Source organism: Chiloscyllium plagiosum, unplaced genomic scaffold, assembly GCF_037043375.1.
Source record: "Chiloscyllium plagiosum isolate Xiang-an unplaced genomic scaffold, Cpla_swu_hap1 HiC_scaffold_6, whole genome shotgun sequence".
Taxonomy (NCBI): Eukaryota; Metazoa; Chordata; class Chondrichthyes; order Orectolobiformes; family Hemiscylliidae; genus Chiloscyllium; species Chiloscyllium plagiosum.
Window position 1 is genome coordinate 2,788,833 of NW_028270144.1, and position 18,719 is coordinate 2,807,551.

At 49.7% G+C, this 18,719-nt stretch overlaps 1 protein-coding gene across 2 annotated transcripts in view; it reads right to left on the bottom strand.

The window, feature by feature from the left end:
* Window positions 1-236: 236 nt before the first annotated feature.
* Window positions 237-18,719, bottom strand: part of LOC122550422 (matrix metalloproteinase-20-like) — an 85,813-nt gene continuing 67,330 nt past the window's right edge. Inside the window, exons 9-10 of one of the 2 annotated variants that reach the window (XM_043691132.2) lie at window positions 1,011-1,114; window positions 237-772 (exon numbers count right to left, since the gene is read on the bottom strand). In XM_043691132.2, the coding sequence (XP_043547067.2) occupies window positions 672-772; window positions 1,011-1,114 (205 nt within the window). In that variant the 3' untranslated portion in view covers window positions 237-671. The remainder of the gene's footprint in view (window positions 773-1,010; window positions 1,115-18,719) is intronic. The other variant, XM_043691131.2, reaches the window with a different exon arrangement.

The window sequence follows — 18,719 nt, forward strand, 5'->3', positions numbered from 1 at the left end:
AAGTTACCATGGGAATGTGTTTCAATAAAATGATTTCACTTTTCAGGTATGTAACTATTGTGTTAATCAAAGGTTAACCATAATTATCAACTCACATCATTGGCAGTGGTCAATGAAGTACAGCAGATCATAGAAATGATCAGAATTAGCATGCGATATAGATTGTGTGTTTCATATATTGATAGTAACAGGAATGAGCATTCCTGATCTCATCCTTATCTACCCATTTTCAGGTGCAATTAAATTCCAAACCATAGAATTGACCATGAAAATTACTTGTGTAACAGGAGGAGGCAATAATCTGAAAAAAGGCATCATTGAGTCATAAAGACGCAACAATGAACAACCTCCAACGTTATTTGTGTTACATTTGTACACATTAAACTCTGACCATACAGTGGGGTGGTCTATCAATAAAAGATGCTCAATGGACTGCTCATGGATTCACTTCTATCCTTTTGAATACCTTATATTTATAAAGATTTAGCATTGCTCAATCATTTAATACAGTTACAATGTTAAAAAACATTGGATGCATTAAAAGGATTTGTTGTAATCATGTTATTTAATTAAATTCTGTAGCAGAACTGTCCTCCTTATAACCATTTGGCCACAGAGATTTGACCTTTAGCCTAAAATATACGTTGTATAGTGAGTCTGAATTCAGAGGCTCAGCATCCCAACCATTTGTTAGAATTTAACGTACGAACAATTTCTCTTCTCCAGCTGTCATATTCATACAGGCGTGGCCCACTGAAGAAGTAAAGGAATCCTAGGAAAAATAATCAGAAAAATACCACTGTATTCAATTTGCTTAAAAAACAGAATTGGCCCAATAATCTTATCTGCAGTAATCTTTGTGTTTCATCAGCAATTATAAAGGATATCATTCCAATTATTGTACTAATTCTCCTGAAGTCTGTTATCCAGCTGAATTTAAATGGACAATGACAGTAAAACTCTTATCCATTTGAAGTTTTAAGAAACTTTTGTCACAATGATACACTTACCATTATTCTGTAAGGCAGCATCTATGTTGTCATCGATTCCTGGCCAGCTGCTATTTATCTGTTTTGGATAGCCATAGTCCATAGACTTTATTTTATCATTATAACTGAACAGCCGAAAATAAAACAACTTTAGTTAATACAACTTTAGTAATGTGTAAGATTACTAAATAAGTGAACAATTTTACACATTACCTATAACTTGGAAACTTGTGCTCCAGTATGTTCAAGTACTAAAACCTATTTAAATTGTGATAAGTCTTTACTGGCATTGAATTTCATTTGTTTTGTATACTTTATTGAAACAACGTGGAACTTAAATTTAAACCACACTCACTCAAATTTAAATTTCAGTTATTATAACAGTGTGACTCAGATTTATCTTCCTCACACCACCTCCTGATAGCCATTGTTGAAATACAATGGTCAGTGAGTTGGCTCGACAGTACTGTATAAAATCCTCCTGTCTTTCAGCACAGCCTTCCACTGGGGTGACTGAACCTATCTTTGGTTTTTTTATAATATTACTAACTGCCAAATATGACAGCTAGAGTTTTTCCCTGTTTCATGTTCCCTGCCTCAACTTCAATAGAGTGAAATTCCCAGCCTTCACAAGGCTGTATCCCTGACTCTGATGTTGATGGAATAATGACTGAAAGTATCTTTTGGATTCTTGATCTTCAGGGAGTTGGCTGGGTATGTATTCAGTGAACTGTCCTGTGATATTATTTGTTCAACTTTGCTCATGTGTATGTAATTTCAAAACATGAATTCACAATGGTATTCCACTGGCTTATAATAGCAGAATAAATTTGGTCAATCCCCAATATCGAATGCAGCCATTTCAACGTATAATCATTTACCATTATTTCAGTTTCTTTTTTCTATAGTTTGGTTTCACCCTGATTTTTGCTTTCAGCCAGATGCCATCCCAGATTTCTGACAGGCCAGATGATCATTCCTACAACATGTACACAATGACCCTCTGAAACCACCAATATAGCACTTGGGAGAGAGGGGGAGAATTGCAAGACACATCAGTAAGTCACTTTGGGGTATTAATGAAATGAAAATAGATGGAAACTTCCCATTTGTTATTGAGATACTGACCTTGTCATTGAAAACTTAAGGGAAAATTGGACTTGTATCCTAACAGCAAAAAATCAAATTTCCTTTTCATTCTCACCATGTGCAGTTCAGGAGGATCTGAGAGTTGATAACTGAGTCAGCAATGAGCCAGGCATATTCACAGCAGTAAGGATTACATCAGACGAAACAAGTGAAAGGCTATCCCAGGATAAGTGTTGGTAAGAGTTGGGGTTTCAAGGGAAGATTGTCACGGTCCCTCTACAACTCTCCTTTCACAATTTAGAAAAACGCCATCTTTCTAACAGCAGCTTCAGGTCTGGGTTCTTCAGGAAGCTGGAACTGACTATAACGCCACAGGTCCCTGGCAGTGCAGAGTAATCAGAGTCTGTTCTTGCAGTGCAGAGTAATGAGGGATTGATCTGGCAGTGCAGAGTAATCAGGGTCTGTTCTTGCAGTGCAGAGTAATGAGGGATTGATCTGGCAATGCAGAGTAATCAGGGTCTGTTCTTGCAGTGCAGAGTAATGAGGGACTGATCTGGCAGTGCAGAATAATTGGGGACTGATCTGGCAGTGCAGAGTAATCGGGGACGGATCTGGCAGTGCAGAGTAATCGCGGACTGATCTGGCAGTGCAGAGTAATCGCGGACTGATCTGGCAGAGTAGAGTAATCGCGGACTGATCTGGCAGTGTAGAGTAATCGAGGGTTGATCTGCCAGCACAGAGTAATCAAGGACGGATCTGGCAGTGCAGAGTAATGAGGGACAGATTTGGCAGTGTAGAGTAATCGTGGATTGATCGGGCAGTGCAGAGTAATCGGGGACTGATCTGTCAGTGCAGACTAATGGGGGACTGATCTGGCAGTGCAGAGTAATGGGAGACTGATCTGGCAGTGCAGAGTAATCGGGGACTGATCTGGCAGTGCAGAGTAATCGGGGACTGATCTGGCAGTGCAGAGTAATCGGGGACTGATCTGGCAGTGCAGAGTAATCGGGGACTGATCTGGCAGTGCAGAGTAATCGGGGACTGATCTGGCAGTGCAGAGTAATCGGGGACTGATCTGGCAGTGCAGAGTAATCGGGGACTGATCTGGCAGTGCAGAGTAATCGAGGACTGATCTGGCAGTGCAGAGTAATCGCGGACTGATCTGGCAGTGCAGAGTAATCGCGGACTGATCTGGCAGTGCAGAGTTATCAGGGACTGATTTGGAAGAGCAGAGTAATCGGGGACTGACCTGACAGTGCAGAGTAATCGGGGTCTCATCTGGCAGTGCAGAGTGATCTGGTTCTGACCTGGCAGTGCAGAGCAATCAGGGACTGATCTGAAGTGCAGAGTAATCGTGCACTGATCTGGCAGTGCAGAGTAATCAGGGACTGATCTGACAGTGCAGAGTAATCAGGGTTTGTTCTGACAGTGTAAAGTAATCGGAGACTGATCCGACAGTGCAGAGTAATCAGGGACTGATCTTCAGTGCAGAGTAATCTGGGGCTGACCTGGCAGTGCAGAGTAATCAGGGGCTGATCTGACAGTGCAGAGTAATCAGGGGCTGATCTGACAGTGCAGAGTAATCAGGGGCTGATCTGACAGTGCAGAGTAATCAGGGGCTGATATCTGACAGTGCAGAGTAATCAGGGGCTGATATCTGACAGTGCAGAGTAATCAGGGGCTGATCTGACAGTGCAGGGTAATCATGAGCTGATCTGAGTGCAGGGTAATCGGGGATTGACCTGGCAGTGCAGAGTAATGAGAGGCTGATCTGGCAGTGCAGAGTAATCAGGGACGGATCTGGCAGTGCAGAGTAATCAAGGGTTGATCTGCCAGCGCAGAGTAATCAAGGACGGATCTGGCAGTGCAGAGTAATCAGGGACTGATCTGGCAGTGCAGAGGAATCAGAGACTCATCTGACAGTGCGGAGTAATCGGGAATTGATCTGGCAGTACAGAGTAATCAGGGACTGACCAGGCAGAGCAGAGTAATTGGGGACTGATCTGACAGTGCAGAGTAATCAGGGGCTGATCTGGCAGTGCAGAGTAATCGGGGACAGATCTGGCAGTGCAGAGTAATCGCGGACAGATCTGGCAGCGCAGAATAATCAGGGACTGATCTAGCAGTGTAGAGTAATCGAGGGTTGATCTGCCAGCGCAGAGTAATCAAGGACGGATCTGGGAGTGCAGAGTAATGAGGGACAGATTTGGCAGTGCAGAGTAATCGTGGATTGATCGGGCAGTGCAGAGTAATCGGGGACTGATCTGGCAGGGCAGAGTAATCGGGGACTGATCAGGCAGAGCAGAGTAATCGCGGACTGATCTGACAGTGCAGAGTAATCAGGGGCTTATCTGGCAGTGCAGAGTAATCGGGGACAGATCTGGCAGTGCAGAGTAATCGTGCACTGATCTGGCAGTGCAGAGTAATCAGGGACTGATCTTGCAGTGCAGAGTAATTAGGGGCTGATCTGGGTGTGCAGAGTAATCAGGGGCTGATCTGACAGTGCAGAGTAATCAGGGGCTGATATCTGACAGTGCTGAGTAATCAGGGGCTGATATCTGACAGTGCTGAGTAATCATGAGCTGATCTGGCAGTGCAGAGTAATCAGGGTTTGTTCTGACAGTGAAAAGTAATCGGAGACTGATCCGACAGTGCAGAGTAATCGGGAACCAAACTGGCAGTGCAGAGTAATCGGGGACTGATCTGCAGTGCAGAGTAATCTGGGGCTGACCTGGCAGTGCAGAGTAATCAGGGGCTGATCTGACAGTGCAGAGTAATTGGGGATTGACCTGGCAGTGCAGAGTAATGAGAGGCTGATCTGACAGTGCAGGGTAATCGGGGACTGATCTGACACAGCAGAGTAATCGTGGACTGATCTGGCAGTGCAGAGTAATCGGGGACTGGTCTGACAGGGTAGAGTAATCGGGGACTGATCCAGCAGTGCAGAGTAATCAGGGACTGATCTAACAGTGCAGAGTAATCAGAGTTTGTTCTGGCAGTGCAGAGTAATCGGGGGTGGATCTGACAGTGTAAAGTAATCAGAGACTGATCTAGCAGTGCAGAGTAATCGGGAACCAAACTGGCAGTGCAGAGTAATCGGGGACTGATCTGCAGTGCAGAGTAATCAGGGACTCATCTGGCAGTGTAGAGTAATCAGGGAATATTCTGGCAGCGCAGAGTAATCAGGGACTGATCTAGCTGTGCAGAGTAATCAGATGCAGATCCGACAGTGCAGAGAAATAAGAGACTGATCTGACAGTGCAGCGTATTCGGGGACTGATCTGGGAGTGCAGAGTAACCGGGGACTGATCTGGCAGTGCAGAGTAATCGTGGACTGATCTGGCAGTGCAGAGTAACCGGGGACTGATCTGGCAGTGCAGAGTGGCCGGGGACTGATCTGACAGTGCAGAGTAATCAGAGGCAGATCCAACAGTGCAGAGTAATCAGGGACTGATCTGACAGTGCAGAGAAATGAGAGGCTGATCTGACAATGCAGCGTAATCGGGGACTGATCTGGCAGTGCAGAGTAATCGGGGACTGATCTAGCAGTGCAGAGTAATCGGGGACTGCTCTGGCAGTGCAGAGTAACCGGGGACTGCTCTGGCAGTGCAGAGTAACCGGGGACTGATCTGGCAGTGCAGAGTAATCGTGGACTGATCTAGCAGTGCAGAGTAATCGTGGACTGATCTAGCAGTGCAGAGTAATCGGGGACTGATCTGGCAGTGCAGAGTAATCGGGGACTGCTCTGGCAGTGCAGAGTAACCGGGGACTGCTCTGGCAGTGCAGAGTAACCGGGGACTGCTCTGGCAGTGCAGAGTAACCGGGGACTGATCTGACAGTGCAGAGTAATCGGGGACTGATCTGACCGTGTAGAGTAATCACGAGCTGATCTGGCATTGCAAGGTAATCAGGGATTCACCTGGCAGTGCAGAGTAATGAGAGGCTGATCTGACAGTGCAGAGTAATCAGGGACTGATCTGGCAGTGCAGAGTAATCGGGGACAGATCTGGCAGTGCAGAGTAATCAGGGACTGACCTGAGCTGACAGTGCAGAGTAATCGGGGACTCATATAGCAGTGTAGAGTAATCAGGGAATATTCTGGCAGCGCAGAATAATCGGGGACTTATCTAGCAGTGCAGAGTAATCGGGAACTGATCTGGCAGTGCAGAGTAATCGGGGACTGATCTGGCAGTGCAGAGTAATCGGGGACTGATCTGGCTGTGCAGAGCAATTAGGGGCTGATCTGGCTGTGCAGAGTAATCGGGGATTGATCGGGCAGTGCAAAGTAATCAGGGACTGATCTGGCAGTGCAGAGTAATCAGGGACTGATCTGGCAGTACAGAGTAATCGGGGACTGATCTGGCTGTGCAGAGTAATCGGGGAGTGATCTGGCAGTGCAAAGTAATCAGGGACTGATCTGGCAGTGCAGAGAAATCAGGAACTGATCCGGCAGTGCAGAGTAATCAGGGGCTGAACTGGCAGTGCAGAGTAATCAGGGACTGACCTGACAGTGCAGAGCAATCAGAGACTCATCTGACAGTGCAGAGTAATCAGGGACTGATCTGGCAGTGCAAAGTAGTCGGGGACTGATCTGGCAGTGCAGAGTAATCAGGGACTGATCTGGCAGTACAGAGTAATCGGGGACTGATCTGGCAGTGCAAAGTAGTCGGGGACTGATCTGGCAGTGCAGAGTAATCAGGGACTGATCTGGCAGTACAGAGTAATCGGGGACTGATCTGGCAGTGCAGAGTAATCGGGGACTGATCTGGCAGTGCAGAGTAATCGGGGACTGATCTGGCAGTGCAGAGTAATCGGGGACTGATCTGGCAGTGCAGATAATCGGGGACTGATCTGGCAGTGCAGAGTAATGAGGGACTGATCTGGCAGTGCAGAGTAATGAGGGACAGATTTGGCAGTGCAGAGTAATCGGGGACTGATCGGGCAGTGCAGAGTTATCAGGGACTGATTTGGAAGTGCAGAGTAATCGGGACTGACCTGACAGAGCAGAGTAATCAGGGACTGATCTAGCAGTGCAGAGTAATTAGGGGCTGATCTAGCAGTGCAGAGTAATTAGGGGCTGATCTGGCTGTGCAGAGTAACCGGGGACTGATCTGGCAGTGCAGAGTAACCGGGGACTGATCTGGCAGTGCAGAGTAATCGGGGACTGATCTGACAGCGCAGAGTAATCAGAGGCAGATCCGACAGTGCAGAGTAATCAAGGACTGATCAGACTGTGCAGGGTAATCAGGGACTGATCTGACAGTGCAGAGTAATCTGGGGCTGAACTGGCATTGCAGAGGAATCAGAGACTCATCTGACAGTGCAGAGTAATCGGGGACACATCTGGCAGTGCAGAGTGTTCTGGTTCTGACCTGGCAGAGCAGAGTAATCAGGGACTGATCAAGCAGTGCAGAGTAATTAGGGGCTGATAGCTGACAGTGCAGAGTAATCGGGAACCAACCTGGCAGTGCAGAGTAATCGGGGACTGATCCGGCAGTGTAGAGTAATCAGGGAATATTATGGCAGCGCAGAGTAATCAGGGACTGATCTAGCAGTGCAGAGTAATCAGAGGCAGATCCGACTGTGCAGAGAAATAAGAGACTGATCTGGCAGTGCAGTGTATTCGGGGATTGATCTGGCAGTGCAGAGTAATCGGGGACTGATCTGGCAGTGCAGAGTAATCGGGGACTGATCTGGCAGTGCAGAGTAATCGGGGCCTGATCTGGCAGTGCAGAGTAACCGGGGACTGATCTGACAGTGCAGCGTATTCGGGACTGATCTGGGAGTGCAGAGTAATCGGGGACTGATCAGGCAGTGCAGACTAATCGTGGACTGATCTGGCAGTGCAGAGTAGCCGGGGACTGATCTGGCAGTGCAGAGTAATCAGAGACTGATCTGACAGTGCAGAGTAACCGGGGACTGATCTGGCAGTGCAGAGTAACCGGGGACTGATCTGGCAGTGCAGAGAAATGAGAGGCTGATCTGACAATGCAGCGTAATCGGGGACTGATCTGGCAGTGCAGAGTAATCGTGGACTGATCTAGCAGTGCAGAGTAATCGGGGACTGCTCTGGCAGTGCAGAGTAACCGGGGACTGCTCTGGCAGTGCAGAGTAACCGGGGACTGATCTGGCAGTGCAGAGTAACCGGGGACTGATCTGACAGTGCAGAGTAATCGGGGACTGATCTGACAGTGCAGAGTAATCGGGGACTGATCTGGTAGTGCAGAGAAATCTGGGGCTGAACTGGCAGTGCAGAGAAATCAGAGACTCATCTGGCAGTACAGAGTAATCAGGGACTGATCAGGCAGTGCAGAGTAATCGGGGACAGATCTGGCAGTGCAGAGTAATCGGGGACAGATCTGGCAGTGCAGAATAATCAGGGACTGACCTGAGCTGACAGTGCAGAGTAATCGGGGACTCGTATAGCAGTGTAGAGTAATCAGGGAATATTCTGGCAGCGCAGAATAATCGGGGACTGATCTAGCAGTGCAGAGTAATCTGGGGCTGAACTGGCATTGCAGAGAAATCAGAGACTCATCTGAGAGTGCAGAGTAATCGGGGACACATCTGGCAGTGCAGAGTGATCTGGTTCTGACATGGCAGAGCAGAGTAATCAGGGACTGATCTAGCAGTGCAGAGTAATTAGGGGCTGATCTGGCTGTGCAGAGTAATCAGGGGCTGATATCTGACATTGCAGAGTAATCAGGGGCTGATAGCTGACAGTGCAGAGTAATCAGGGGCTGATCTGACTGTGCAGAGTAATCGGGAACCAACCTGGCAGTGCAGAGTAATCGGGGACTGATCCGGCAGTGCAGAATAATCAGGGACTCATCTGGCAGTGCAAAGTAATCAGGGACTCATCTAGCAGTGTAGAGTAATCAGGGAATATTATGGCAGCGCAGAGTAATCAGGGACTGATCTAGCAGTGCAGAGTAATCAGAGGCAGATCCGACAGTGCAGAGAAATAAGAGACTGATCTGGCAGTGCAGAGTAATCGGGGACTGATCTGGCAGTGCAGAGTAATCGTGGACTGATCTGGCAGTGCAGAGTAATCGTGGACTGATCTGGCTGTGCAGAGTAATCGGGGACTGATCTGGCAGTGCAGAGTAACCGGGGACTGATCTGGCAGTGCAGAGTAACCGGGGACTGATCTGGCAGTGCAGAGTAATCGTGGACTGATCTGGCAGTGCAGAGTAATCGTGGACTGATCTGGCTGTGCAGAGTAATCGGGGACTGATCTGGCAGTGCAGAGTAACCGGGGACTGATCTGGCAGTGCAGAGTAACTGGGGACTGATCTGGCATTGCAGAGTAACCGGGGACTGATCCAGCAGCGCAGAGTAATCAGAGGCAGATCCAACAGTGCAGAGTAATCAGGGACTGATCAGACTGTGCAGGGTAATCAGGGACTGATCTGACAGTGCAGAGTAATCAGGGAATGATCCAACAGTGCAGAGTAATCAGGGACTGATCAGACAGTGCAGGGTAATAAGGGACTGATCTGACAGTGCAGAGTAATACGAGGCTGATCTGACAGTGCAGAGTAATCAGGGACTGATCTGACAGTGCAGAGTAATCAGAGGCTGATCTGACAGTGCAGGGTAATCACAGACTGATCTGGCAGTGCAGAGTAATCTGGGGCTGATCTGACAGTGCAGGGGAATCAGAGACTCATCTGACAGTGCAGATTAATCGGGGACTGACCTGGTAGTGCAGAGTAATCGTGGACTGATCTGGGAGTGCAGAGTAATCGGGGACTGATCTGGGAGTGCAGAGTAATCGGGGACTAATCTAGCAGTCCAGAGTAATCGGGGACTGATCTGGCAGTGCAGAGTAATCGGGGACAGATCTGGCAGTTCAGAGTACTCGGGGGAAGATCTGACAGTGCAGAGTATTCGGGGGCTGATCTGACAGTGCACAGTAATCCGGGACTGATCTGGGAGTGCAGAGTAATGAGAGACTGATCTGTCAGTGCAAAGTAATCGGGGACTGATCTGGCAGTGCAGAGTAATCGGGGACTGATCTGGCAGTGCAGAGTGATCTGGTTCCGACCTGGCAGCGCAGAGTAATCGGGGACTGATCTGGCAGTGCAGAGTAATCGGGGACTGATCTGACAGTGCAGTGTAACCGGGGACTGATCTGACAGTGCAGAGTAATCAGGGACTGATCTGACAGTGCAGAGTAATGAGAGGCTGATCTGACAGTGCAGAGTAATCAGGGACGGATCTGACAGTGCAGGGTAATCAGGGCCAGATCTGACAGAGCAGGGTAATCAGGGACTGATCTGACAGTGCAGAGTAATGAGAGGCTGATCTGACAGTGCAGAGTAATCAGGGACGGATCTGACAGTGCAGGGTAATCAGGGCCAGATCTGACAGAGCAGGGTAATCAGGGACTGATCTGACAGTGCAGAGTAATGAGAGGCTGATCTGACAGTGCAGAGTAATCAGGGACTGATCTGACAGTGCAGAGTAATCGGGGATTGATCTGGCAATGCAGCGTAATCAGGAATTGATCTGCCAGTGCAGAGTAATCAGGGACTGATCTGGCAGTGCAGAGTAATCGGGGACTGATCTGGCAGTGCAGAGTGATCGGTGACTGACCTGACAGTGCAGAGTAATCGGGGACACACCTGGCAGTGCAGAGTGATCTGGTTCTGACATGGCAGAGCAGAGTAATGAGGGACTGATCTAGCAGTGCAGAGTAATTAGGGGCTGATCTGGCTGCCCAGAGTAATCAGGGGCTGATAGCTGACAGTGCAGAGTAATCAGGGGCTGATCTGACAGTGCAGAGTAATCGGGAACCAACCTGGCAGTGCAGATTAATCAGGGACTGATCCGGCAGTGCAGAATAATCAGGGACTCATCTGGCAGTGCAAAGTAATCAGGGACTGATCTAGCAGTGCAGAGTAATCAGAGTCAGATCGGACAGTGCAGAGAAATAAGAGACTGATCTGGCAGTGCAGTGTATTCGGGGATTGATCTGGCAGTGCAGAGTAATCAGGGACTGATCTGGCAGTGCAAAGTAATCAGGGACTGATCTGGCAGTGCAGAGTAATCGCGGACTGATCTGGCAGTGCAGAGTAATCGGGGACTGATCTGGCAGTGCAGCTTAATCAGGGACTGATCTGGCAGTGCAGAGTAATCGTGGACTGATCTGGCAGTGCAGAGTAATCGGGGATTGATCTGGCAGTGCAGAGTAACCGGGGACTGAGCTAGCATTGCAGAGTAACCGGGGACTGATCTAGCATTGCAGAGTAATCGGGGACTGATCTAGCAGCACAGAGTAATCAGAGGCAGATCCGACAGTGCAGAGTAATCAGGGACTGATCTGACAGTGCAGGGTAATCAGGGACTGATCTGACAGTGCAGGGTAATCAGGGACTGATCTGACAGTGCAGAGTATTGCGAGGCTGATCTGACAGTGCAGGGTAATCACAGACTAATCTGGCAGTGCAGAGTAATCTGGGGCTGAACTGGCATTGCAGAGGAATCAGAGACTCATCTGACAGTGCAGATTAATCGGGACTGACCTGGTAGTGCAGAGAAATCGTGGACTGATCTGGGAGTGCAGAGTAATCGGGGACTAATCATGCAGTGCAGAGTAATCGGGGACTGATCTGGCAGTGCAGAGTAATCGGGGACTGATCTGACAGTGCAGAGTAATCGGGGACTGATCTAGCAGTGCAGAGTAATCGGGGACTGATCTGGCAGTGCAGAGTAATCGGGGACTGATCTGGCAGTGCAGAGTAATCGGGGACTGATCTGGCAGTGCACAGTAATCCGGGACTGATCTGACAGTGCACAGTAATCGGGGACTGATCTGTCAGTGCAGAGTAATGAGAGACTGATCTGTCAGTGCAGAGTAATCGGGGACTGATCTGTCAGTGCAGAGTAATCGGGGACTGATCTGACAGTGCAGAGTAATCGGGGACTAATCTAGCAGTGCAGAGTAATCGGGGACTGATCTGACAGTGCAGAGTAATCGGGGACTGATCTAGCAGTGCAGAGTAATCGGGGACTGATCTGGCAGTGCAGAGTAATCGGGGACTGATCTGGCAGTGCAGAGTAATCGGGAACTGATCTGACAGTGCACAGAATCCGGGACTGATCTGACAGTGCACAGTAATCGGGGACTGACCTGACAGTGCAGAGTAATCGGGGACTGATCTGTCAGTGCAGAGTAATGAGAGACTGATCTGTCAGTGCAGAGTAATCGGGGACTGATCTGTCAGTGCAGAGTAATCGAGGACTGATCTGGCAGTGCAGAGTGATCTGGTTCTGACTTGGCAGTGCAGAGTAATGAGAGACTGATCTGTCAGTGCAGAGTAATCGTGGACTGATCTGACAGTGCAGAGTATCCGGGGACTGATCTGACGGTGCAGAGTAACCGGGGACTGATCTGACAGTGCAGAGTAATCTGGGACGGATCTGACAGTGCAGGGTAATCAGGGACTGATCTGACAGTGCAGGGTAATGAAAGGTTGATCTGACAGTGCAGGGTAATCAGGGACTGATCTAGCAGTGCAGAGTAATCGGGAACCAACCTGGCAGTGCAGAGTAATCAGGGACTGATCTGGCAGTGTAGAGTAATCAGGGAATATTCTGGCAGCGCAGAGTAATCAGGGACTGATCTAGCAGTGCAGAGTAATCAGAGGCAGATCCGACAGTGCAGAGAAATAAGAGACTGATCTGGCAGTGCAGTGTATTCGGGGATTGATCTGGCAGTGCAGAGAAATCGTGGACTGATCAGGGAATGCAGAGTAATCGTGGACTGATCTGACAGTGCAGGGTAATCACAGACTGATCTGACAGTGCAGAGTAATCTGGGGATGAACTGGCATTGCAGAGTAACCGGGGACTGATCTGGCAGTGCAGAGTAATCGTGCACTCATCTGGCAGTGCAGAGTAATCGGGGACTGACCTGGTAGTGCAGAGTAATTGGGGACTGATCTGGAAGGGCAGAGTAATCGTGGACTGATCTGGCAGTGCAGAGTAATCGGTGACTGATCTGACAGTGCAAAGTAATCAGGGACTCATCTGGCAGTGTAGAGTAATCAGGGAATATTCTGGCAGCGCAGAGTAATCAGGGACTGATCTAGCACTGCAGAGTAATCAGAGTCAGATCCGACAGTGCAGAGAAATAAGAGACTGATCTGGCAGTGCAGTGTATTCGGGGATTGATCTGGCAGTGCAGAGTAATCGGGGACTGATCTGGCAGTGCAGAGTAATCGTGGACTGATCTGTCAGTGCAAAGTAATCAGTGACTGATCTGGCAGTGCAAAGTAATCGTGGACTGATCTCGCAGTACAGAGTAATGAGGGACAGATTTGGCAGTGCAGAGTAATCGGGGACGGATCTGGCAGTGCAGAGTAATCGGGGACAGATCTGGCAGTGCAGATAATCGGGGACTGATCTGGCAGTGCAGAGTAATCGGGGACTGATCTGGCAGTGCAGAGTAATCGAGGACTGATCTGGCAGTGCAGAATAATCGAGGACGGACCTTGCAGTGCAGAGTAAGCGGGGACTGATCTGGCAGTGCACAGTAATCGGGGACTGATCTGGCAGTGCAGAGTAATCAGGGACTGATATCTGACAGTGCAGATTAATCGGGGACTGATCTGGCAGTGCAGAGTAATGAGGGACTGATCTGGCAGTACAGAGTAATGAGGGACAAATTAGGCAGTGCAGAGTAATCGGGGATTCATCAGGCAGTGCAGAGTAATCGGGGACTGACCTGGCAGTGCAGAATAATCGGGGACTGATCTGGCTGTGCAGAGTAATCGGGGACTGATCTGGCAGTGCAGATTAATCGAGGACTGATCTGGCAGTGCAGATTAATCGAGGACTGATCTGGCAGTGCAGAGTAATCGTGGACTGATCTGGGAGTGCACAGTAATCGGGGACTAATCTAGCAGTGCAGAGTAATCGGGGACTGATCTGGCAGTGCAGAGTAATCGGGGACTGATCTGGCAGTGCAGAGTAATCGGGGACTGATCTGACAGTGCACAGTAATCCGGGACTGATCTGACAGTGCACAGTAATCGGGGACTGATCTGACAGTGCACAGTAATCGGGGACTGATCTGACAGTGCAGAGTAATCGGGGACTGATCTGACAGTGCAGAGTAATGAGAGACTGATCTGTCAGTGCAGAGTGATCGGGGACTGATCTGTCAGTGCAGAGTAATCGGGGACTGATCTGTCAGTGCAGAGTAATCGGGGACTGATCTGGCAGTGCACTGTAATCCGGGACTGATCTGACAGTGCACTGTAATCCGGGACTGATCTGACAGTGCACAGTAATCGGGGACTGACCTGACAGTGCACAGTAATCGGGGACTGACCTGACAGTGCAGAGTAATCGGGGACTGACCTGACAGTGCAGAGTAATCGGGGACTGATCTGTCAGTGCAGAGCAATGAGAGACTGATCTGTCAGTGCAGAGTAATCGGGGACTGATCTGTCAGTGCAGAGTAATCGATGACTGATCTGGCAGTGCAGAGTGATCTGGTTCTGACCTGGCAGTGCAGAGTAATCGTGGACTGATCTGTCAGTGCAGAGTAATCGGGGACTGATCTGACAGTGCAGAGTAACCGGGGACTGATCTGACAGTGCAGAGAAACCGGGGACTGATCTGACAGTGCACAGTAACCGGGGACTGATCTGACAGTGCAGAGTAATCGGGGACTGATCTGGCAGTGCAGAGTAATCGTGGACTGATCTGGGAGTGCAGAGTAATCGGGGACTAATCTAGCAGTGCAGAGTAATCGGGGACTGATCTGGCAGTGCAGAGTAATCGGGGACTGATCTGGCAGTGCAGAGTAATCGGGGACTGATCTGACAGTGCACAGTAATCCAGGACTGATCTGACAGTGCACAGTAATCGGGGACTGATCTGACAGCGCACAGTAATCGGGGACTGATCTGACAGTGCAGAGTAATCGGGGACTGATCTGACAGTGCAGAGTAATGAGAGACTGATCTGTCAGTGCAGAGTAATCGGGGACTGATCTGTCAGTGCAGAGTAATCGGGGACTGATCTGGCAGTGCAGAGTAATCGGCGACTGATCTGACAGTGCAGAGTAATCGGGGACTGATCTGACAGTGCACAGTAATCCGGGACTGATCTGACAGTGCACAGTAATCCGGGACTGATCTGACAGTGCACAGTAATCGGGGACTGATCTGACAGTGCACAGTAATCGGGGACTGATCTGACAGTGCAGAGTAATCGGGGACTGATCTGACAGTGCAGAGTAATGAGAGACTGATCTGTCAGTGCAGAGTGATCGGGGACTGATCTGTCAGTGCAGAGTAATCGGGGACTGATCTGTCAGTGCAGAGTAATCGGGGACTGATCTGGCAGTGCACTGTAATCCGGGACTGATCTGACAGTGCACTGTAATCCGGGACTGATCTGACAGTGCACAGTAATCGGGGACTGACCTGACAGTGCACAGTAATCGGGGACTGACCTGACAGTGCAGAGTAATCGGGGACTGACCTGACAGTGCAGAGTAATCGGGGACTGATCTGTCAGTGCAGAGCAATGAGAGACTGATCTGTCAGTGCAGAGTAATCGGGGACTGATCTGTCAGTGCAGAGTAATCGATGACTGATCTGGCAGTGCAGAGTGATCTGGTTCTGACCTGGCAGTGCAGAGTAATCGTGGACTGATCTGTCAGTGCAGAGTAATCGGGGACTGATCTGACAGTGCAGAGTAACCGGGGACTGATCTGACAGTGCAGAGAAACCGGGGACTGATCTGACAGTGCACAGTAACCGGGGACTGATCTGACAGTGCAGAGTAATCGGGGACTGATCTGGCAGTGCAGAGTAATCGTGGACTGATCTGGGAGTGCAGAGTAATCGGGGACTAATCTAGCAGTGCAGAGTAATCGTGGACTGATCTGGCAGTGCAGAGTAATCGGGGACTGATCTGGCAGTGCAGAGTAATCGGGGACTGATCTGACAGTGCACAGTAATCCAGGACTGATCTGACAGTGCACAGTAATCGGGGACTGATCTGACAGCGCACAGTAATCGGGGACTGATCTGACAGTGCAGAGTAATCGGGGACTGATCTGACAGTGCAGAGTAATGAGAGACTGATCTGTCAGTGCAGAGTAATCGGGGACTGATCTGTCAGTGCAGAGTAATCGGGGACTGATCTGGCAGTGCAGAGTAATCGGCGACTGATCTGACAGTGCAGAGTAATCGGGGACTGATCTGACAGTGCACAGTAATCCGGGACTGATCTGACAGTGCACAGTAATCCGGGACTGATCTGACAGTGCACAGTAATCGGGGACTGACCTGACAGTGCAGAGTAATCGGGGACTGATCTGTCAGTGCAGAGTAATCAGAGACTGATCTGTCAGTGCAGAGTAATCGGGGACTGATCTGTCAGTGCAGAGTAATCGAGGACTGATCTGGCAGTGCAGAGTGATCTGGTTCTGACCTGGTAGTGCAGAGTAATCGTGGACTGATCTGTCAGTGCAGAGTAATCGGGGACTGATCTGACAGTGCAGAGTAACCTGGGACTGATCTGACAGTGTAGAGAAACCGGGGACTGATCTGACAGTGCAGAGTAACCGGGGACTGATCTGTCAGTGCAGAGTAATCGAGGACTGATCTGGCAGTGCAGAGTGATCTGGTTCTGACTTGGCAGTGCAGAGTAATGAGAGACTGATCTGTCAGTGCAGAGTAATCGTGGACTGATCTGACAGTGCAGAGTATCCGGGGACTGATCTGACGGTGCAGAGTAACCGGGGACTGATCTGACAGTGCAGAGTAACCGGGGACTGATCTGACAGTGCAGAGTAATCTGGGACGGATCTGACAGTGCAGGGTAATCAGGGACTGATCTGACAGTGCAGGGTAATGAGAGGCTGATCTGACAGTGCAGGGTAATCAGGGACTGATCTAGCAGTGCAGAGTAATCGGGAACCAACCTGGCAGTGCAGAGTAATCAGGGACTGATCTGGCAGTGCAGAGTAATTAGGGACTCATCTGGCAGTGCAGAGTAATCAGGGACTCATCTAGCAGTGTAGAGTAATCAGGGAATATTCTGGCAGCGCAGAGTAATCAGGGACTGATCTAGCACTGCAGAGTAATCAGAGGCAGATCCGACAGTGCAGAGAAATAAGAGACTGCTCTGGCAGTGCAGAGAAATCGTGGACTGATCAGGGAATGCAGAGTAATCAGGGACTGATCTGACAGTGCAGGGTAATCACAGACTGATCTGACAGTGCAGAGTAATCTGGGGATGAACTGGCATTGCAGAGTAACCGGGAACTGATCTGGCAGTGCAGAGTAATCGTGCACTCATCTGGCAGTGCAGAGTAATCGGGGACTGACCTGGTAGTGCAGAGTAATCGGGGACTGATCTGGCAGTGCAGAGTAATCGGGGACTGATCTGGAAGGGCAGAGTAATCGTGGACTGATCTGGCAGTGCAGAGTAATCGGTGACTGATCTGACAGTGCAGGGTAATCACAAACTTATCTGGCAGTGCAGAGTAATCTGGGGCTGAACTGGCAATGCAGAGTAACCGGGGACTGATCTGGCAGCGCAGAGTAATCTGGGGCTGAACTGGCAGTGCAGAGTAACCGGGGACTGATCTGACAGTGCAGAGTAATCATGGACTGATCTCGCAGTGCAGAGTAATCGGGGACTCATCTGGCAGTGCAGAGTAACCGGGGACTGATCTGGCAGTGCAGAGTAATCGGGGACTGATCTGACAGTGCAGAGTAATCGGGGACTGATCTGACAGTGCAGAGTAATCAGCCGCAGGTCCGACAGTGCAGAGTAATCAGGGACTGATCTGACAGTGCAGGGTAATCAGAGACTGATCTGACAGTGCAGGGTAATGAGAGGCTGATCTGACAGTGCAGAGTAATCAGGGACTTATCTAGCAGTGCAGAGTAATCGAGAACCAACCTGGCAGTGCAGAGTAATCAGGGACTGATCTGGCAGTGCAGAGTAATCAGGGACTCATCTGGCAGTGCAAAGTAATCAGGGACTCATCTGGCAGTGTAGAGTAATCAGGGAATATTCTGGCAGCGCAGAGTAATCAGGGACTGATCTAGCACTGCAGAGTAATCAGAGGCAGATCCAACAGTGCAGAGAAATAAGAGACTGCTCTGGCAGTGCAGCGTAGTCGGGGACTGATCTGGCAGTGCAGAGTAATCGGGGACTGATCTGGCAGTGCAGAGTAATCGTGGACTGATCTGTCAGTGCAAAGTAATCAGGGACTGATCTAGCAGTACAGAGTAATGAGGGACAGATTTGGCAGTGCAGAGTAATCGGGGACTGATCTGGCAGTGCAGAGCAATCGGGGACTGATCTGGCAGTGCAGAGTAATCGGGGACTGATCTGGCAGTGCAGAGTAATCGTGGACTAATCTAGCAGTGCAGAGTAATCGGGGACTGATCTGGCAGTGCAGAGTAATCTGGGGCTGAACTGGCATTGCAGAGGAATCAGAGACTCATCTGACAGTGCAGATTAATCGGGACTGACCTGGTAGTGCAGAGAAATCGTGGACTGATCTCGGAGTGCAGAGTAATCGGGGACTGATCTGACAGTGCACAGTAATCGGGGACTGATCTGTCAGTGCAGAGGAATCGGGGACTGATCTGTCAG